The sequence below is a fragment of the Lepidochelys kempii genome, chromosome 9, assembly GCF_965140265.1.
Source record: "Lepidochelys kempii isolate rLepKem1 chromosome 9, rLepKem1.hap2, whole genome shotgun sequence".
In the NCBI taxonomy this organism is placed as follows: domain Eukaryota; kingdom Metazoa; phylum Chordata; order Testudines; family Cheloniidae; genus Lepidochelys; species Lepidochelys kempii.
This window is the reverse complement of record NC_133264.1, coordinates 16,764,779-16,787,704: the sequence shown is the minus strand read 5'-3', so window position 1 is coordinate 16,787,704 and position 22,926 is coordinate 16,764,779. Positions and strand designations below refer to the sequence as shown.

At 43.3% G+C, this 22,926-nt stretch overlaps 2 protein-coding genes across 4 annotated transcripts in view; one reads left to right on the top strand and one right to left on the bottom strand.

Moving 5' to 3' along the window:
• The window catches only part of PHC3 (polyhomeotic homolog 3), a 113,180-nt gene extending 112,162 nt beyond the window's left edge, over positions 1 to 1,018 (bottom strand). The window contains exon 1 of the mRNA XM_073359450.1: positions 791 to 1,018. Coding sequence (XP_073215551.1) covers positions 791 to 831 — 41 coding nt within the window. The 5' untranslated portion in view covers positions 832 to 1,018. The remainder of the gene's footprint in view (positions 1 to 790) is intronic.
• PRKCI (protein kinase C iota) overlaps positions 829 to 22,926 on the top strand; it is a 53,377-nt gene continuing 31,279 nt past the window's right edge. Inside the window, exons 1-3 of one of the 3 annotated variants that reach the window (XM_073359458.1) lie at positions 829 to 923; positions 10,327 to 10,524; positions 20,431 to 20,552. In XM_073359458.1, coding sequence (XP_073215559.1) covers positions 10,394 to 10,524; positions 20,431 to 20,552 — 253 coding nt within the window. In that variant the 5' untranslated portion in view covers positions 829 to 923; positions 10,327 to 10,393. Of the gene's footprint in view, positions 924 to 9,971; positions 10,525 to 20,430; positions 20,553 to 22,926 lie in introns of all 3 variants that reach the window. The other 2 variants (XM_073359457.1, XM_073359456.1) reach the window with 2 other exon arrangements.

Below are 22,926 nucleotides of genomic sequence, written 5' to 3'. Positions count from 1 at the left end.
TGACAAGAACGCATGAGGAATAGTGTGTGTGTGGGGGGGGGGGGATAAACATGGGGAAATAGTTTTACTTTTTGTAATGACACATCCACCCCCAGTCCTTATTCAAGCCTAATTTAATGGTGTCCAGTTTGCAAATTAGTTCCAATTCAGCAGTCTCTCCTTGGAGTCTGTTTTTGAAGTTTAATCACAAACCCAAGTAAGCTTAGCAGAGTCCATGAAACTGCCTGATGAGGCCTAGCCACCCCAGCAGTCTCCACCCTCCCCTATGCCTGGGCCGTGCCCTCAGCAGGCTGCCCTGTGGTAGAAACAACCCTCCCCCGCGCTCCTGCCACTGCCCTCTCCGTGCCACCACACACCTTAAGACAACCACGCTGCTGGCCCAAGACACCCACCCCACGACCCCCAGCGCTATACAGCCTCCCACCACGGTACTGCCACCTCTGGGCCAGGCCACCGCATCCCACCTCAGGCCAGGTCACCGCCCCCTCAGGACACCCACTGTGCCACCACCCCCACAGTGCCGTCCTGTGGGGCGGGCTGGCCAAGACGGGCCCCTGGTGGGGGCAGCACGGCAGGCAGGAGCCCTTGAGCCAGGAGGTGCCCGTGGCCCAGCGCCCGGCGATGCCCTGCCTGGCACCCGCTGTCAGACGGGAGAGGGGAACGGCTCCCTGCATGAGGCTAGCCCAAGGTCGCCGCGTTATCAGGTCCCAGTTCCCGGCCCGGCCCCGCCCGCTTTCCCCTCCCCCATCCACCCGAGCGGGACCGGATTCGCCTCGAACGAATTACTCACTCCGCTTCCGCCATCTTCTCTCCTCCCTCACGGGGAGGCATTGCGCATGCGCGCCGCCGCCGGGAGGTCGAAGTCGGGGGGACAGGGGGAGTTGTGAGGCCCCGGCTCTAGACGTCCGGCCCCACTGCTGCAGGTACCTCACCTAGCACCGCGGTCCTGCTTGGAGCTGTGTGGGCGCCAGAGTGCGGCAGACAGCCGCTGCTCCGCGTCCTACGTCCCTCACGCTGCCCAGCCCACACCGCTTGTGTTGTCAATAAGCTTCTCCTAAGTCGCCACAGGCTTAAAGCGGGAGTGGGAGGCGGAGGGCTAATAGCCGTGGCCCAGGGTCGTGGGAGTTTCGAGGGGACTGTTACCATTTTAATCAAGTCCCGTATCCCAAATTGCCCCCGGCCAGGGCCCATGAAAGGTTATCACGGGTCATGGTAAAATGGTGGCCGCGCTTTAGCCCAACGCAATGGCACTCCCTCCAGTCCCCCTCCCCAGTGTTTGTTTTTGGAAAAATCTAAAGCGTGCACAGGAGACAGGCTGGTCAGAATTAGAGGGTAACTAGAGCAGGGCGCTGAGAGAAAGGGAAACCTGGATTCCCTGCCCTGCTTGGCTCACACCGTGCATGTCACTTCAGGCCTGATTTTCAGAGGTACCAGCCTTCACATCTCCCCCAGAAATTAATGAGACCTGCAAGAGGTTGACAACTCTGAAAATCTTTGCTCTCAGTTTCCCCCTCGTTAGATCTGTATAATTAAATGTTTCTCTCAGAGATGTTGTGAGGGCTAAATTAGTTAACATTTGAAAATCACTTTAATCTGTAAGTATTTTAAGATCCTTGGATAGAAGACACTATAGAAATGCAACTAATTTATTTTTAGTGTTGAACAAATATATATCATATATTAATTTCCCCTTTGATACCACACATTCAATGATGATGTTGTGACTCATGATCACATTGGGTTGTGTTGTGACATTTTCACACCAAGATAATGACTGCATAGCAACAAAATGTCATCACCTTGCGTAGTGACATGCTAACTCAGTGATCAAGTTAATTCCACCAATCACATTCAAAAAAGCAGGTTTCAGAGTAACAGCCGTGTTAGTCTGTATTCGCAAAAAGAAAAGTACTTGGGGCACCTTAGAGACTAGCCAATTGATTTGAGCATAAGCTTTCGTGAGCTACAGCTCACTTCATTGGATGCATACTGTGGAAAATACAGAAGATGTTTTTATACACACAGACCATGAAAAAAATGGGTGTTTATCACTACAGAAGGTTTTCTCTCCCCCCACCCCACTCTCCTGCTGATAATAGCTTATCTAAAGTGATCACTCTCCTTACAATGTGTATGATAATCAAGGTGGGCCATTTCCAGCACAAATCCAGGGTTTAACAAGAACGTCTGAGGAGGGGGGGGGAGGAATAAAACAAGGGGAAATAGTTTACTTTTTATAATGAACCAACCATTTCCAGTCTCTATTCAAGCCTAAGTTAATTGTATCCAATTTGCAAATTAATTCCAATTCAGCAGTCTCTCGTTGGAGTCTGTTTTTGAAGTTTTTTTGTTGAAGGATAGTCACTTTGAGATCAGAAATCGAGTGACCAGAGAGATTGAAGTGTTCTCCGACTGGTTTATGAATGTTATAATTCTCGACATCTGATTTGTGTCCATTTATTCTTTTACGTAGAGACTGTCCAGACACAAATGGACACAAATCAGATGTCGAGAATTATAACATTCATAAACCAGTCGGAGAACACTTCAATCTCTCTGGTCACTCGATTTCTGATCTCAAAGTGACTATCCTTCAACAAAAAAACTTCAAAAACAGACTCCAACGAGAGACTGCTGAATTGGAATTAATTTGCAAATTGGATACAATTAACTTAGGCTTGAATAGAGACTGGAAATGGTTGGTTCATTATAAAAAGTAAACTATTTCCCCTTGTTTTATTCCTCCCCCCCCATACACACACTGTTCCTCAGACGTTCTTGTTAAACCCTGGATTTGTGCTGGAAATGGCCCACCTTGATTATCATACACATTGTAAGGAGAGTGATCACTTTAGATAAGCTATTACCAGCAGGAGAGTGGGGTGGGGGGAGAGAAAACCTTCTGTAGTGATAAACACCCATTTTTTCATGGTCTGTGTGTATAAAAACAACTTCTGTATTTTTCACAGTATGCATCCGATGAGGTGAGCTGTAGCTCACGAAAGCTTATGCTGAAATAAATTGGTTAGTCTCTAAGGTGCCACAATTATTCAAAAAAGCAGTAACCTATGGTACAAATAACACCTTCAAACATAAAGCCACACAACATAATCAGTGAAATCAATGGGGCTAAGTATGTGCCTAACTGTTTGTAGGATTGGGACCAATGTAAGGTAGTTACTCAAGATATGTCTATGCAGCAAAGAAAAACCCATGGCTGGCCCATGCTAGCTGACTTGGGCTCATGGAGGCTTGGGCTGGAGCCCGGGCTTTATAGGGTGACCAGATAGCAAGTGTGAAAAATTGGGACAGGGGTGGGGGGCAATAGGAGCCCATATAAAAAAAAGCCCCAAATATCTGGACTGCCGCTATAAAAAATGGGAACATCTGGTCACCCTAGGGCTTTAGGACCCTGCAGGGTGGGAGGGTCCCAGAACTCTGGCTTCAGACTGAGCCCATAAATCTACACAGCAATGAAACAGCCTAGCAGCTTGAGCCCAGTGAGTAGAAGTCAGCTGGCATAGGCCAGCCACAGGTTTTTCTTTGCTCTGTAGACACACCCTCACTGTCCTGCAGAGAACAGTGAGTGCAGCCATTTATGGATTGTGTAAAATTATAGGGTGAAGAAGTTAAAAAAAATACCCTTCATATTTTCAGTAAATACTTTGTTAAAATTTTAAAAATCAGTTCTTTTAAAAAACTTTAAAATGACATTTTAGAATTTTTTTAAAAATTTCTATATTTTTAGCAGGTATAGTGGTACTGTATCTATCAAATCCGTGCATGATTTTAATCACTGTCTGCTGCCAGAGAACTATCTTTTATTCTGAGCCTGATCATGCAAAGTGCTAAACATCTACAGATTCCAAGAGCCCTCAATTCTCACTGGGTGAAATCCAGATGCCATTGAAGTCAATGGGAGTTTTGCCATTTATGTCAATGGGGTCAGGATTTCATCCATTCACTTCAAAGGAAGTTGAGGGTATTCAGTACTTTCTAGGAGGTACTTAGCACCTCACAGGATATGGGCCTGATTTTGTATCCACTGATGTCAAGGATGAGGAGGGTCTTTTCGTTGACTTCAATGGAAGCCTGAATGGGCCATAGCCACACTGAGAATGCCACACTTAGGGCAGACTGCAAGAAATACGGCAGACAATCCCCCAAACTGTCAGTTTATTCTATAATTTTATTAGCCAAGCCAGTAACAAAACAGCTTCTGCAATGCCACACTGGTTAACAAGAAGCCAACCATAGTCACCTTTTAGCAATCCTGGATCGCATATAGACAGCCAAGTGGAGTATAGAGAGGGGTTACTGAAAACCTGATTCACCCTATGGGAGATTGGTCCTTTTGGATTGGTTAGACACTTATCCCCAGGTCAATATGAGTCTCACTAATCATGCTGGTGCCAATCTTTTAGTAACGAAAGCTAAAGATTTAACAATAAAAGGAAAAAGAAAGAAGAGGGTTACAAATGGTTAAAAGATCAATATACATACAAGTGACTTCCAGTGTTCAGAGTTCAGGATCACAGCAGTGATGGAATAAATTGCTGGCTTGTAAAAGTCTCTCTGGAATCTTCCCAACAGGTCAGAATCGAAAGGCAGCTTAGATGTAAAGTCTGTTGAAGTCTTTCCATGCATTTTCCAGAGTATTCCAAATAATTATTTGGAAGATCTCCATCTGACAACTTATACTTTCCTTGTTCAAAGTTTAAGCAGACTCGACATGGCAGGATCAGGCTCATGGCCATGGAAAATGTGTCACGGACCGTGAAATAAGCCCTGCCCCATGAAATCTGATCTTCTCATGCTGCTGGGAGTGCCCTCACTTCTGTGCTTTAGCAGCTTCAGGACTTGGCCCAGGGCTTTCACCCTGATGGCTTCTGACCAGGCTCGGAGCTTCCACTCCTGCCAGGGCTCTGGGCACCTGGGCTTGGGGCTTCTGGCCCCCATGGCTGTAGCTGGAGCTTCATCACGCATTTGGGGGCCCCCAAATTGGCCAGGGCCCCTGCATTAATCTGCCAGTGGACTAGTAGTTAGGAGCCCCCAGCTGAGGTGCTCCCAGCAGTTGGGACCCAGCTCTGGGAACCTCCTCTAGCTTCAGGAAGGTTGGTAGCTGCTGTCTTCAGAGCCCAGCTCTGAAGGCAGCATAGAAGTGAGGGTGGCAATCCTGTGACAACCCTACAACAATTTTCAAGCCCCCCCACCCCAATTATCCCATTTTGGGTTGGATGTAAACATCTGAAATTGTTAAATTGGCTAATTTTTAAACCCTCTGGTCGTGAAATTGACCAAAATGGTCCCTGAATTTGGTAGGGCCCTATTTATAGCTTTTCTAGCAGGTTGACAAACCTCCTAAGAGATATTGTCATGGCAGAGCCTTCCCCCGAGAAAGAATAGGTCATGCATATATTATGTGGACCATTTCTTTGAAGCTAGTCTTCTACTTCCTATGCATACCCAGGTAAACTAGTTACACTTATTCACATAAAGCAATTAGTTGGTCCTTCATTATAACTAGGGCTCTCAAGCAATTAAAAAAATTAACCGTGATTAATTGCGCGATTAAAAAAATAATCATGATTAATCGCACTGTTAAACAATAATAGAATACCATTTATTTAAATAGTTTTGGATGTTTTCTACATTTTCAAATATATTGATTTCAATTACAACACAGAATACAAAGTGTACAGTGCTCACTTTATATTTATTTTTTATTACAAATATTTGCACTGTAAAAAAACAAAAGAAATAGTATTTTTCAATTTACCTAATACAAGTACTGTAGTGCAATCTCTTTAGCATGAAAGTTGAACTTACAAATATAGAATTATGTACAAAAAAAACTGCATTCAAAAATAAAACAATGTAAAATTGTAGAGCCTGCAAGTCCACTCAGTCCTACTTCAGTCAATCACTAAGACAAACAAGTTTTGTTACAATTTTTAGGGGATAATGCTGCCTGCTTCTTGTTTACAATGTCACCTGAAAGTGACAACAGGTGTTCGCATGGCATTGTTGTAGCCAACGTTGCAAGATATTTACATGCTAGATGTGCTAAAGATTCATATGTCCATTCATACTTCAACCACCGTTTCAGTGGACATGCATCCATGCAGATGACGGGTTCTGCTCAATAACAATCCAAAGCAATCCAAACCAATACATGTTCATTTTCATCATCTGAGTCAGATCCCAGCAGCAGAAGGTTGATTTTCTTTTCTGGTGGTTCGGGTTCTGTAGTTTCCGCATCAGAGTGTTGATATCACACACAGAATATCAGAGTTGGAAGGGACCTCAGGAGGTCATCTAGTCCAACCCCCTGCTCAAAGCAGGACCAATCCCCAATTTTTGACCCAGATCCCTAAATGGCCCCCTCAAGGATTGAACTCACAACCCTGGGTTTAGCAGGCCAATGCTCAAACCACTGAGCTATCTTCTGAAAGCATGCTCCGCACCTCATCCCTCTCAGATTTTGAAAGGCACTTCAGATTCTTAAACCTTGAGTCAGTTAGAAATCTCACATTGGTACCATCTTTGCATTTGTGAAATCTACAGTGAAAGTGTTCTTAAAATGAACATGTGCTGAGTCATCATCCAGTGGGAGCCACGATCGGCTGAACCTGCGGACGCGGCAGGTAAACAAACTGATCCGGCGCACCAGGGGCTACAAGCTACTACAAGCTAATCTGGTTACATTGTTAAACTTATAACAAGATATAGGTAAACACAGACAAATGCATTTGGCATCTACCTTTGATTTCTTTTACTACAAATGAATTAGTTGATGATGGCTAGTCTACTACAGCATTTCTCAAATGCAGCCACCAGAGGCTTTTCTAGTGGCCACAGCCTCTTAGGCAGTGATTGGGGGGTGGGGGTCAGGTGCAAAGCAGTGGCCCCTCCCCCAGGGCCATCAGCAGGGGTTTGGCACTTCCCTCCCTCTGGAGCCACAAACGCCACAGGAACAGGCAGCCGGTGTGAGTTCCCCACCTTTCCAGGGGCAGTGAGGCTTGGGCTTCAGTCCTGGGGTGGGGGGCAGCAGGCTCTGGTCGTGGGGGTTTAGGCTCCAGCCCTGGACCCTGGCTGTGGGTGCCAGCCCTCGGCTCACCCCCCACCACACACACACACACACCACCTCCGACCCCCACTGCCTCCCCTGCTCCCCATCCATTGCCCTTGGCCCCCGCTGTTTCCCTAACAACCTTCCCATCCAGGGCTTAATTTGTCCCCTGGCTTGCCAGGGCTGAGTAAGTCTGCTGTGAAAATTGATATTTGTATGTTTGTTAATATCACTTTTCACAGCCTCCCAGCTAGCTAGTAAATCTGCTGTGGAAATTGATATACAAATTTATAACAAATTGATAACAAATATTACTTTTCACAGCAGCAGACTTACTAGCTAGCAGGTTTTTTAAAAAAGCAACCAAAAAGCAAAAGAAACAACAACAAAAGAGACAAGAATGTGCAAAACGCCTTATTTGAGTTTCTATTCTGTTTAGGTCTAGTAAAGAATAGAGACAACTGTACATTATTTTTAATAATTGAGTCTGAAAAAAAACCTCTACAAAATAAATTTACAATGATTTGAACATGTATATGTGCATATTTATTTGTTTTTCCTAAAGTTAAGTATTGTAGGAAAAATTGTCAGAACAGCCACTCGCAAGAGTTGGCGGCTGTACTCTGAGGCCACCAAAAAATGTATTTTGAGAACCTCTGATCTAGTACATCTCCTTGAAATTTACATACAAGTAGATTGACTTGATTACAATTGTAATGCCTTCTGTTAAATTGTTATGGATCATACAATATGGGTCATCAGGTTGGTTGGTCAGTCAGTGATACAGTAACAGAGTGGGATAATTTAAGATTTTGCATTACAGAAGCATGGCAGGCTGATACATTTTGTCTGATGCCTGGCAAGCCAAGGGTTAAAATCTTGTTCCAGGTAGTTAGCAACTAGATTTGTAATAATTTCCCAGAAAACAACTGTTTTCTTATCAAAGCTGATTGGCTGCAGTCACTTGATTCCCCTCACAGGTAAGGTAGTAAATTAACAATAGAGAATGAACTAGAAAATAACATACTGGGACCTGGAAGAAGCACGTGTTTGACTAAATTACAGGTATTGTTACCCTATATTATTTGATCTCTAGTAAATGCAAGTCTTAGGGTAAGGCTATACTAAAGAGACTATGCCAGCATAGCTATGTTGCTGTAGCTGTGCTGGCATTACCCCGTAATGTAGATGCAGCCTATACCGAGGGAACAGATTTTTCCCGTTGGTGTAGGAACACGACCTCTCCGAACAATAGTAGCTACATTGACAGAGGAAGACATAACTGTGTCTACACTAGCAGTTAGGTCAGCATAGCTACATCAGTCATGGATTGTTCACACCCTTGACCAACGTAGCAATGTTGACCTAATTTTTAAGTGTAGACCAGGCCTTATTCCTTTGTTTAATGCTGGTGAATGGAAGTTCAAAATTACGTTAGGTCCAGATCTGAATGTGTGGATTCCCCCCCCCCCCTTTTTTTTCTGGAGGTGATTAACAAGTGCACTGACCAGCTTGTCACAAACTGTTGCATTATCCTATAATATTTCACTCCACCGACCTCAAAGCAGTGACAGCAGGAACAAGGTCTGTAGCTGATTGTCAGGAAAAAAAAAAAACAGATCTAGAAACTTCTAATTGTATGATTGCTTAAAAGAAATAATTTAGACAAAGAGCTACCATAGCTCTATGTTTCCTTCTGGTAAATTACTGATGATATGTTTTGCTGCCTACAGAAACAGGTTTAAAATTACACCCATATTAGTGGATACATGGGAAAAAATGAGAATAGATCACCCAGGCTTCCTGAGTATTCTACATTACTGCAGAACACTCCTCACCAAATTACTTGTCTCCCTTGAAAAATGGAGTAGATTGTCCTAGCAAATTATTGATGACACTTTATCCTGTTGCACCTGAATGCTGTAGTGAATAGTGTAGTGCATGCAGGTTTCAATCATTTGTTGAATTCAAACCTGTTAATTAATCATAACCTCAAAACAGTGGTAAATCACATCAGTGTGCTAAAAAAGGATTTTTGCAGTGAGTTTCAGCAAATGCTGCTCTAGTTGTTACTTCTGCTCCCAAAACAACTGATATATTACCATTAAAATACCTCACCCCCCATTTATTTCTCTATGTAACATCTTTTATTGGACCAATTTGTTAGTGAGAGAGAGAGAGCTTTCAAGCTTACACAGAGCTTGACTCTCTCACCAACAGAAGTTGGTCCAATAGAAAATGTTACCTCACTCACCTCATCTCTGTAATATTCTGGGACCAACGAGGCTACAATGACACTGCATTAAAACAGGAATTGGATTAGGCTCAAATCCAGCAAAGCATTCAAGCACGTGCACAACTTTAAAAAAAAAAAGTGCTCTTCTTGATTTCACACACCACATGAGGGAGGAGGCGGAAGTAGCAGTTGTGCTGGTACAACCTACCAAAGGTAGCAAGCTCCCCATCCTTAACTCCTCGAAGTGAAGAGCACTACACCCTTAAGAAACCTCTGTCAGACACTTCTATTTCACCCCAGGCAGATCCTTCCCTATAAAATCCCAACAACCTCTATGCCTTCACCCACACATACTACTCAACTATAGCAAGGGTAGAGAACAGCAGCCGCGCATGCCCCCTGATTCTGAACCTTAGTGACTACAAGCCCCAGAATTCCGTATGGCTTTGCCCATTCCCGCTGTAATATCCCCCTCCCCAGAAAGCTATGGACTGTACCAACTGCGGATAACAGATCACTGCTGTAGCACACCTTCACTTTACAGAATACGAGAGAAGGTGGTGGCAGTTCCTGTCTTTTTCTGCACAGTTTGTCTCCGGATAAATCGCTCTGGTGCCCGTTTAAGGAGATTGGTGTTTGTTTCCCCCCCCCTTCCTTCCTCAGAGCGTAGAACAGTCTCCTCAACAGGTGCGCACTGGAGGAGACCAAGGAGGCAATTGATAGGGGGATTGGGTGGGTGGTCCCCTTGCTGCTCTCGCCGGAAGTAGTGGTGTGTCGTCCCGTCCCCCTCCCCCAATTGCTGTGGAGTATAGGCTGATCCCGCCTCTTCCCCTCACCGGACTGGTTTGTCCTCATCTTGCCTCCCTCCAAGAAGTGGTTTGTCCCTGCCTCCCGGTATGGGCCCTGGGCTCTGCCCGTCTCGGGCGGGGCTGACTCTGAGGCGCTCGTAGCGGCTGGCCGGAGGCGGGGCTGAAGAGCTTCCTGAAGCCTGGGCGCTGCGGCGCTTGTGCCACTACAGGGGCCGCTCTCGGAGTCGCTCGTTTCCTCCCTTCCTGCTCCTCTGGTCGCCTCGCGGGGCCGGGGAGATGCCGACTCAGCGGGACAGTAGCGGCGGCAGCAGCAGCAGCACCACCATCATGTCCCACCCGACGCTGGGCGGGAGTAGCCTCGGCGGGGAGAGCGCCCACCAGGTCCGGGTGAAAGCCTACTACAAAGGGTGAGTGAGACGGCCTGGGCGGGGTGCCTGGCGGACGGGAGCTCGGTGGCGTGGGGGGTGGGGAGCACGGGGTGGGAGTGGAGTCTGGGGGCCAGGGGGTTGATTGGGGGGAGGGCGGTGCCGGGGCGGTTGCAGGGAAGCGTACGTAGGGGAGTGGATGGGGGCGGGAGCGGGGCAGCGGCCTGTGAGGGGCGGAGAGAATCATAGAATATCAGGGTTGGAAGGGACCTCAGGAGGTCATCTAGTCCTCAATCCCCCAATCCCCAATTTTTGCCCCAGATCCCTAACTGGCCCCCTCAAGGATTGAACTCACAACGCTGGGTTTAGCAGGCCAATGCTCAAACTACTGAGCTATCCCTCCCCCCTGAGGGATAGAGCTGAGGGACAGCAGCGGTAGGTGATATTTGTAGATCCCTGGGGTGGTGGCTACCGGCACTGAATGGGCAGGTAATGGAGCAAGGCCTCAGGGGAGAGGGTGAGCCTACAGGCGGGGCGGGGGTACCGGCAGTCTCTGCAGAAACTTGGCGCCAGGGGAAATCTAGGGTTTCAGCGGGTGCCTGCAGTGATTATGGGGGGATTCCAGAGTTGCATTAGAATGGGAAATCAGAGGAAGCAGGAAGGAGTATTTACTGAAGCTGAAGGGGATCTAAGGAAGATGGGGCTTTGCGGGGGCGGGGCACCCTCGTGTAAGTTAGGAGAGAACTATCATGCTGACTAGATAATGTGAACTTTTGGGCTGGCAGACTTTATAAATCAGTGATTTGAAAATACTCATGTTTTCTCCCTAATGGTGAAATAATGGGAATGCCCCATTTTTTGGAATGTTATTCTTGGCTGGGTAGGAGGTAGGGGAGTGTGAATTCTGCCTATGCTGTTGCTTTTAACAATGTTCGGGGTGGTTTTTTGATGCTAAACTTCTGTCCCTTAGCTTATGCAATACATCTATAGACAGTGTTAAACTGTGCTTCAGGAAGCGCTGCCAGTTGCTCCAAAACTTGCCAGTTGCAGTATTTTTCAGAAATGGTTCTTAAGCACTCTTTTGAACACAGTTGGAACTTAACAGGGATTGTGCTCCAGGGAACATCTTGGGGGTGGTGGGTGGTGTCAGGTTTCATGAAACTGCTTGTGGGAAGAGGCACTCAGGGGAGAAGTGAAGAGATGAACCCATTCTGACTCCAGATCATCAGCTGTGCTCATTACAGTGGCATTACTCACAAATATGAATTTACCTGGGATAACCTTTCCCTCTTCCCTCCCAGATATTCTAATACATTTTTCAGCAGCTGACAACTGTTCAGAATGAGCACATTCTGCTTGATTTACTTACAGTATTTTTAGAAAGATTTGAATTTATGTACTAAGGTAGTGCGTAGGGTCACAATCTCTGTTGGGACCTATTGTGCTAAACGATGAACAGATACCTAGGAAGAGACAGCATGTGCCCCGAAGAAATCACAATCCAAATAGCTAAAACATCGGTGAAAGTTCATTTCAGATAGAGGTACAACATCACATTTCTTGACAGAAAGTTGGATGAAGCTATAGCAGCAATTTTACTAAGTTTGTAGTGCTTGCCATTCAATAATAGTGAATATTTAAGGTATGTCTGCAGTTTCATAATTTTAAAGGAAAGTTAAAAAGCCATGTGTAGACTGAGCACCATAAACCTTTTCTGCGTTTGATCATTGTCACTCAATTTCATTCCTGACCTAATGTGTAAAGAAGTTTGTTTCTGGGCTTCTCTTGAGCAAGGTCTGTCTTAATTATGCCAATCGGTGTGATTATTTGAATTGGCATCACTCAAAAATAATTGTTAATGTCTCGTTTATTTACTCTACCTGAGTGGTGTTAATGCAGTCAGTAGTTCATTACTAAATATGGAACTAAAATGAATCACACAGGAAGTTGGTTATAAACAAGCTATCTGACTGGAATGCCTTAGTCATGATTTGTATTAAGGTCTTACATTTTGACAGGGTTTTGTTCATCATGGGATCCCCTATTTTGATTTCTGCTTCCCTGCAGTCAAAATACTTTTGGCAAACCTGCACGCTTGCAGACTTTTCACCTTGCACCATTGAGGAACTGTTAGTGTGCAAGATATTCCCTACTCCTATTCCAGGCCTCTACAGGCTTCGGAGCTGAGGACCTGAAACTCTGAACCCCTGTGTGCAACATAGCTTTCTTCAGCAGTGACAGTAACTCAAGATAAAACAGATCTTTTACTCAAACACTTACTTGCTAGAGTGGTCATTGCAGTTAGAGCATAAAATAAATTCCTCAGAGTGGGAGTTGGCAAGAGATACAACTGTTGCTAATAGGACTATTTGGCTATGTTAAGCACCTTACCCATATTCTTATTTACTTACTAGTAAAAAAAATTTTTACATGGTACTTGCACAGTGACATTAATAAAGAGTTCAGCAACAACAAATTAAAAGAGCCAGCACCCGTTGTATAAGCATGTGAGCTCTCATGTACATTTTCACCACCTTGTGATTGGAAGTTCGTTGTGATGGGCCCATACTTTAGTGTACTTAACCGATTGTGTGATACCAGTTATCCGTGCTGTACAATAATAAAGCTATATGATCTCAATACTGTAGAAGTAGAGGAATAAATTATTAGCGGCATGGTTTAGAACAGCTAGAAATAGGTCATGCAGTAATTTATGCTGTTGTATGCAATGATGAATCCTGTAGATCTATCATTGTTAAAGGCAAGTCCTGAGGAGGAACCATTATCCATCCAGGTTAAGATGAGACTGCAGGAAGTGCTGAGTGGTGCTTACCTTTAATGATTGGCGTAGATGGAGTGTCAGAAAATTCTCTACCTATTTTTCAACAGCATAAGCTCTAATTTAGACCAGGCTTAGAGGACAGTTAGATGACAGGATAAAGATGCTTCAGCCCCCTCAACAGTATAACTTATGCCAGTGATGAAAAGTTAAATTCCCAGGAAAATTAGTAGTCTGTTTATAATAGATCATGAAGATATCCTGAGTGAATGCATAGTAAAATAAACGGAATTCGTGTTCTAGTATCAAAACTAATTCATCATTAAATATACTGGGGATAATGAAGGACCACAGAGCATAAGTAGTCTTGTCCCAAGAACAAGCAAGAAAATATCTGTATCATGAGCTTCATGGTATGTTAACTTGCCTTTTCTTTTTTACATTAATATAGCAGCGTTGAGTAGGAAAGGGAAATAACTGTTTAATATATAACCAAGGAGCCAAAACATAACTCAGCAGACACTTGAATTTGATTTTGTTGTGTATCTTCATTTTAGAATTCTTTTCTGGATTATAGTGGTATTGGGCAAATTATAGCACATGAGTTAGTATGAAGTTAGTAGAACAGAAAGTTTTTCTCCACTGTCTTGACCAAACTTCTTATGGTCTTCTGTGGAGGAATATCTTAAGAGGAGTAAACCTTTTACTTTCTTTTCATAATTTATCAGTCGGTGCTGTAAATACTTCACTATAAAAATTAATCTGGGTAGGAGGATGACTGGGTCTTCAGGCATGGTGAGCAATTAAATCTCACTGTGCAGGAGTACGTGATCTCCAGACCTTGAAGCATCCATTATGAGAAGGGTCACTTTAAATCATGCTCTAAAGAGTTCCGATTTAGTACTGGATGAGAATATTTAAATAGGAGACTGATTCTGGGAGTCTTATATTGTGACTTTCTGAGTGATGTAATTAGACCTCCTCAAAAGCATGAATGTTTGATGTGGGAGCATGATAAATGCATGGAGGAGTTTTTTTCCAAAGCATCTAGATGTAAGATTCTAAAGAATTTAGTCTCTATCCCCACTGTGCATAGTAGTTAATCTTAGGCTTCCGTGGGAGACCAGTGGGATAATAAACAATGGGATAAATGTATCCGTTAGATAAAAAAAAAATTTTAAATCCGTTAAAGCTGTATATCAAAGGCTGTATATAAAATGACCGTTAAGGATAATGAAGAAAAGCCATTTGATCTCAATTGAAAAGTGGGGGGGCAGCAACAAGGTGTACAGCATCCCTTTTTAGATACGATAACGAATCAGTCTGTTTTGAGTCTTTACTGCATTGAATTCCAGGAAAGACAATAGTGATAAACACAATTTCGGTGTAGCTCATGATTTACTAACTCTGTTGGAGAGGCTACTCATGTGAAATGTTGCTTTAAGTTTTTTCTTCCAGGGGTGGAGCAGGCCTCTTTTATTTACTGAAGGAGGATCCTATTCATCTTAAATGTTTACAAAGAGAGCTTTTGAATATTTGTTTTAAATGCAAGGTATTCAGGCCATGGTCTCGCTCTGACTGTATTTGTACAGGTCCTTGTAAAATAAGGCCTTTATTTTTCAGAGTTTATTATTTTAATTTCAGAGCCCAAATCGAGTTTTTATAGTGGAGGTGTTTACACCACCATTAAGGGTTAGCAAATAATAGAAATGTAGGCCTCGAAAGGGACCTTGAGAAGTCATCAAGTCGTGGCAGGACCAGAAACCTAGACCAGTGGTCCACCACCCAGTCGATTGCGATCTCCAGTAGTGTAGCTGGGCTGCCACTAAGGCAGGCTTGCTCCCTGCCTGCCCCGGCCCCACACCGCTTCTGGAAGCAGCCAGCATGGCCTCAGGGGCGGGGTGGCAGGGGTCTCCCTCTGCATGCTGCTCCTGCCGGCAAGCACCGCCCCTGCAGCTCCCATTGGCCACAGCTCCCCATTCCTGGCCAATGGGAGCTCCGGGGACGGTGCTTTCAGAGAGGGGCAGTGCACAGAGCCATGTGCCCCCACACCCCCTCCCCAGGGGCGCATTGGCCCCTTCCGGGAGCGGCATGGGGCCAGGGTAGGCAGAGAGGCTGCCTTAGTGGCAGCCACACTGCGCCACCAACTGAGAGCCGCCAGAGGTAAGTGCTGCCTAGCAGGAGGTCTCACCCCAGCCCATAGCCCCCTCCCAGAGCCTGCACCCCATACCCCCTCCTGCACCCCAAGCCGTAGCTGTGACCCCCGTCCCAGAACCAGCACCCTGCACCCCAACACTCTGTCCCAACTCAGAGCCCCCTCCTGCACCCAAACTCCATCCCAGAGCCTGCAGCTCCTGCCACACCCCAACGCTCTGCCCCAGCCCAGAGCCTGCATTCACTTTTTGGTGTAACTGTCACTAATGGTGGCAGGATTAGTTAGAGCAGGTTGGAAGATTTCACTCCTGCACAGTGGGGGTGTGGGTGTTTGTTTTAGGAATACCTTGTTTAAATTTGGACCAATAATCCTCTCACTGGGTAACAGCAGAGGGAAGGGGACTTACCCCACTCTGCCATAAGCCACTGCAAATGTCAGGACAATCCAAACTGGCATATGGATTTCAGAGGCTTAGAATAGTTGTCTTCTGAAACATAGTTGACTCTCAGTCTTAATTATGGCAGAAGCTGCCTCTCCTTTATGACAGAACAGCGCTGTGTTACAAAGTCTGAAGGTAGATACAGGCAATACCACTGAGTGTCCCATTCTTCTCCACGGGGTGTTTGCTGTGAAGCTTCAGTTTTACTCTTTGCTTTATAGAAGGGTTTACAGGCTCCAGCTAAGGGCTTGTCTATGTAAGAGATGTCTGTATGAGGTATTTCCAGTTATACTAGTATAAACTATTATGGTTATACCCACGGCTTAAATTCTCAGAGTATTTCCCAGAGCTCCCTTTCCACCTACCAGATAGACAAAAAGCTGCTTGAGGAGGCTCCACAGCTGTATCAAGTTGTTTTCATACTTTATTTTTCTTCTCTGACTGTACTCCTGAGATCAGTTGCAGGATGTCTTCCTTTCCTAACCTAGGATCTCGCATATGGCTCAGCATTGAACATTGTGAGAGACAGTCCTACCAAGCTAATGAAAAGTAGTGTTGATATGATCTGCACTTTCAGAGATTATATTCATGTGCGAGAAACCGCATTCACTTGATGTTATCAGTAGATATTGGTGCACTTTACAAGAGATTTTACAGGACCTGGCATTGCCTTCTGGTGACTGTACTTCTACTCTCTGAACCCACATGCTACCACTCTCTTATCCAGTTACAGTCTATAGCAGGGAGCGTGGACTTCGCATTCTCCATGGAGTATGTTGGCATGCTGCGGCTAGTTCCTAGGCTATAGAAATTTAACATCAGCAGCAAATTGCTCATCTGTTTCGTCTGAGCCTATGCTGCAAACTTCTGTAGAATTGGGATTGGTTGATTGATGTGATGTCTTGAAATTACATCACAGCTTCAGCTTCTCAGGCAAGCCTCTCTTGCTCCCCTGGTGCTTGCAGTCTCTGCTCAAAAACACAAATCTACCTCAGAGTTTTGTCTTGTGCAGTTTGGATGTTGATTTCCATGGACTGTAGCTCAAGTGACAGTTCCACAAACTCTTGTAGAGCGTCAGAAAATATGCCCAGGTTGAGTACAAATTATGTAGATGTCAAGTGTTTCTGGAGTCTGCTGAGCATGTCTTTTTTTTTTTTTTTTCCCCTTTACTTTGTGCTTCTGCAGACTGCTCTAAGTGAAAAAAGAGACTGTAATTCTTCCAGATCGCTTTCACTGCATGGCTACTTGATGCAACCTACCATGTTCCCAGAACAGGCCCAATTTTCAAGATTTCTACATGCAAAGTTGCCGCACATTCTTGAAGTTCCTTTGCACTTTTAGGGGAGGCATAGTAGAGAGTACAGTTTGTCCATAAACACTTTAAAGTGGTTGACTCCATGAATATCTGGCACGGCGATGTGAACAGAGTGTTCAGGGCAGAGCAGTGCAAGACAATTCAGGAAAATGCAGCTGTATCAGAGCAGCCACTCCACTCTTGTGACCTAGCATAACTGCAGCTCCATCACAAGCAAGAGCCATCAAGTGCTCCTTTAGGTAAGCCTCTGTGAATCCCACTGCATCCAATTTTTGGAGTAAGATTCTGGCAATGGTTGAGGCATCAGTGGCTAGAAGCTCAATTAGGTCAACAAAACACATTCATAGGCTGCTCCATCTCCTCTGTTGCAAATCATATGTAGATGCTAACAGTGTAAGCTTGGCTCAAAGTAGTTGACTCATCAATCATTACTGCGATTTTTGAACTTACAAGATGCTATATTTTAAAATATTTTTTCTTCATTTCCTTCACAATGTGCTGCTGTACGCTAGTGCAGGTGACATTTGAGTGGAGAATTTGCCCCATATTTAGTCTGTTTAACTTCTGCAGATCAATTTGTTTCAGAATTATAGGAGGGACAATTTTGTTTTACCAGTTTGTACGCAGTATGGAATACTTTGCAAGTTGGTTCAGTATGTTGCGACTGCCCTTGCGCTTGGCATGCTATCAATTTATCTTTCTCTGCCTCACTGTGAATACTTTCTGTGGCTTTGTGACTGAGACTTTGAGGAAAAAGATATGAGCACAGAGGCTTAATTTGTTTTAATTAATTAATTTGCTGTCCCCATAGCTTGAAATATAAGAATTAGCCCAATCTTCAAGCCATGATTTCTGCTCATAGCTCTGAAAACTGTACATTTGTTTAGATGCTGCAACCCAGTTAATCTTTTTTCTAACATTTTGTCATGGGTTTATCCTCCCCTCCCCAATTCTTTCTCTTGGCTGTCTAACCAACACAGCAATAGGTCACTCCTGCCCCATTCCTGTGCGTCATAGTGTTGTTCGTGCTCTTCAGGGATACTCTGTGCTGTTTCTTCATCTTGATGAACAACTTCCCCACTCTCCTCCTAATCAGACAGTTTCTTCTTTCTTGTGAAAAATATAGTGCGTTTATTTTTTTTTTTGATTCATGTTGGAAAATTGAGTACTGTACACAGATATTAACCACACATGCAAGTCAGATGCGATTACCCACTGACTTTTGCCCTCATTGATTACATCAGAAAGGCGTGGTAGTTTATATTCTGTCAGCCACCCATATCTGTGGTCTGCCAGCCTATGAAGGGCTCCTCCTGCTCTCCATGTACAGTATATAACTGTTAATTTGTCATAATTACCATGAAAATAAATTGTTGCATAATTTTTATTAAACATGCATTTTGTATTGCTTATACCAGGGGTTCTCAATCTTTTTCTTTTTGAGACTCTCTGTCCCCCACCCCAACGTGCTATTAAAAACTCCAGGGCCCACTGGTGTCAGGGTGGCCTCCGGGTTTCAGCTGCTGGGCTGGAGGAGAGGGGGGCTAAGGGCTTCTGCCCTGTGGTGGGGCTCCGGGCTTCAACTATGGGGCAGCAGGGCTCTGGGCTTCTGCCCCATGGCCCCCTGAAACTGGCTCATGGACCCCAAGAGGGCCGCAGATTGAGAAGCGCTGGTTTACACCACACAGCATCAGGCTGGAGTTAAGGTTTGAAAATATTTACTGGAGCTGCGCTCCGTACAGCTCTGGCTGAATTTAAGTTTTGGTTACACCAGTATAGACTTGAACTGAAAAAAGCCAGTCTTATTCCAGAGTATTTTAAACTGCTTCTGAAAGGACATAACTTTAAACCAAAAAAGGGCACACTGTTTTATACCAGAGTAAGTGTGTCCACTCAAGCAAATATACTGGCATAAGTTCAGTGGTTTAAATACACACCCTACTTTGTAACAGTATAACTTTTCTGGGTAGACAAGTCCTCAGACTAGGGCCACGTTGTGCTAAGTACCATAGATTGTTCCCATCGTGAAGAGTTTAAGGTCTAAACAAGGCAGGAAAAAGGGTGGCAGAAGATGATGGCTTAAAAAGGTCATGTTAGATCATTAATATATAGAAACCATCAACCACAAACATAAATTGTGGAAGTAAGTGGCGGTGCTATTAGCTGCTTGTCATTTTAATAAAAATACTTGGCTTCTCTGGGATTGCATGTAGAGCTTTGTTATGGTACCACCATTGTTTCCTACCCCTGTTCTTCACTGTCAATGGCTCATGTAATTTTTTTTCTTCTTTTTCCTGCTACTCCCCTTTCTCCCAAAACACACTTTTTTTGTTCCTCCATCTGTGTTCCTGTTCTTTGCTTCACTGCTTCATGCTCCCTCCCCTCCCCCCCCCCCCCCAGCTGCTTCCAATAGTTGGAGCTGGTTTCCCACCTATTTGATAGATTATCCAGTTCAGATACCTTCTTAGAACCCACTTACTTCATGAATCCTTCCTTTGCTGGCCTCCTGCCCAGTTATTACTGGAACTGTTAATGTTTTGTTTCATCTGTCAGTATTAGCTCAAAAAGGGGGCAATGATTTCTTCTGTCTTGTCAGTTGCTATGTACATCTACAGACTATATGAACATTTCATAGCTTGTTGCACATTTGTTGCAGAAATAATTTATAGATTTTATTTCACTATAATATAGATTCATGAAACAAACAAGCTTCTTATGTACTGCTTAACTAACCTTACAGAATTTTTTTTCTTTCTAGCTATAAATTGTAGCATTTCCCTCTTCTCAGTCCAGCTTCTGTTGGTACTGGTTACTTGCATATATAGCTAAAATCTGTCCTGTTGATAAGTGATTGGTGTTTTCATGATGTAGCATGCATGTTGGAATGATGTAGCATAGGGCCATACATCTTAATCTTTCAAAAGTAGATGATTACTCTTCCAGTTTTCAAACAGGTAATAAAATCATTTGAAGCCCAGGTTCTAAATTGCGGAAAATAAACTGGAGTGCTTATTAATTCTGTTTTAATGGCTTACAAAGGCCAAATTATTTCCCTAGCACTGGTGTATTCATGTTACACATGGATTAAAACAGATAAGAGTACAAGGAAGTACTTTAGGATGATGAACTTTTTTTGGAAGACTTTTTTGGCATTGGCAAACCAAGCAGTAGAGTTCAGGAAATGAATAACTCTGTAGTCCTGCATACAACATTGTAGTTTCTGAGTTTGAATAATTTTGTTAAATTTATTCCTTATTCAGGGACATCATGATAACCTATTTTGAACCTTCCATCTCATTTGAAGGACTGTGTAATAAGGTTCGAGACCTGTGCTTCTTTGACAATGAACAACTCTTCACTATGAAATGGATTGATGAAGAAGGTAAAGTGACATCACATAGTTTTGTCTTGTGGCAATTTAGATCTCCATCCTTCTCCTACATAAATTAAGAAGGTGTAACTGAGTTCAGATGAGAACCAGTCCTCCCTTTCCTCTGTAAACTTATTTTCTTACTGAAAGTATTTATTTATAAAACATCCATAATGGTGGTATCTGGATTCTATACTAAATAATTAGTTCAAAACAAAAAACATAGTAATCTTATTCATAGCTACCACTAGGGTCAAATGTTGCAGAACCTACCCACCCTTCCTTCCTCCAACCCTAGTCTTAAACTATGGAAATGGACTTAAGCATCTTAATGCAACATATCAAATCCTATTGAAGTGACCCCCTCTGCCCCCCATTGTTTTCTGTGAGCTGTCAATCAGACCCCTTGATTCAAAACCTTATTTCTTCAGGGGAGAAGAGTGGTGTTGTAGAATGAAGGAACAGTAGTAACAGTTCAGCACATACATCTTTCCGAGGAGCCGACTTGTAGAAGAGTAGTATACCTCTACCATTATACTGATGTGGAAAGTTTGTTATGAGTGCATGCTGGGGATGGACACTATGACTACAAATAATTTTCTGTTTTCTTTTTAAAGAGAAACTGACTCTGTGCACAAATATCTACAGCTGTATGTACAAACTAAATAGATGAGATTTCCATTTTGAAGAGAGGGCCTATAAAACCATAAGTTTTCTTTTTTTTTTGAAATGTGCAAAGGGAATAGTTTAACTTCTGTATATAAGGAATTTTCTTGGAACTTAATTTTTGTACTCAGTCTGAATTGTAATATCGGTATTTTCTGCCAGCGGTCTTTAGCCCTATCCTAAGTTAGAGAAGGGTGAAAAATTGGGCTTATTAATAGTGCTGTGGTTATGCTGAAATCTTTTAGTTTCATATGGTGGGATTTTTCAAAAGCATTCAGCATTGGCCTGACCACTGACTTCACTGGGAGCAAAGTTCATCCCATGCTGATTGTGTTTGAAAATCCCACCCATATGTACTAAGTATAGCTCTTCAGTATACATTGTTTGCCTGCCTGCCAAAGAAAACCCTTAGTCAGGTTAGTTTTCCTAGAAACTTGTAATTTAGTTTATTGCACAAAAATTCCTTTCCCAAAGCTTTTTTTAAAATACCCTCAATACAGCTTGTTTATACTACTAGTATGTAAACTGACAGCTTATAATGCACATGCTTTTACTTTCAATTATTTTAGAAAAAAGAAAAGGACTTGTGACACCTTAGACTAACAAATTTATTTGAGCATAAGCTTTCATGGGCTACAGCTCACTAGACTAAATTATTCATGCTTCTTGGGAATATAATACAGGAAATATGGCATTTAATAAGCAAGCAGTGAAACTATGGCTTAAAACTGCCTGAGTAAACAGTTTTATTTGAGTCACACTCTCCTATGCGATTTTTCCTTTGTTTGTTACTAGGTCTAATTTTTTTAGCTCTTGTAAAATAAAAAGCTTGATGTATTGTAACTTCTATTTTTTTTCACACATGCATACTATTATACAATTCATTACTTCCAACTTTCTTTGAATGCATGCAAAACAGCAAATGTTGATGTTACTCCTGAAAGGATACTTGCTGCTTATTCCCTGTAAAATCCATCTCCTTTTTTTCCTCCCTTCATGGCTTTGTTCATGTGCTCTTACGAGATTTCCTCTATTTATCTAATAGCACTTAATTGAATAACCTGCCATGATTCTTAATGTTAGGAGCGCACAGCTGAAATCTGTAGGTCATGTCAGAGCTAGCATAATTTTTTTTTTTTCCAGAAAAATTTACTCACTGTTAAATTTACTCACTCTATTAGCCTCTCACTCTAGACCTTGGATGTATACAAGCAGATGGGTGACCTATTTATGTTGTGGTGCAATAAGTCACTATGCCCTTTTGTGAATAAACATTTTTATTGTTCGTCTTAAAGTTTAAAGGAAAGATTGTGTGAATGTGGTGGGGAGAACAGCACGTATTTTCCTGGCACACCTAGAAAAAGCTATTAGTACAGGTTTTGAGAATGAAACATTTACCATCTATCAGAAGCATTATAGGCATTAAATCTCCTTAGAGATATCTAATAGCATCTGCCCATTCTCTTCTTGTATTTCTGAAACCTGTGTTACAGTTCTCTGTTCCTGTTTGGTGGTAGAAAAACTGGTTTGGTTTGATATTGCAGCACAAGAATAAAAATAGTTCCTTTTTTTAAGCCTCTGGAGCACATGCATTTATGCAGAGAGTGGGCAGTTCCATGTCCCACAAAGGAACTAATCTCTCACATTGGATGTAGTGAGACGTGACAGTCTGGCTTTAAGAGCATATAAATTATTTTAGTCTTGACAAATCATAGCTGGC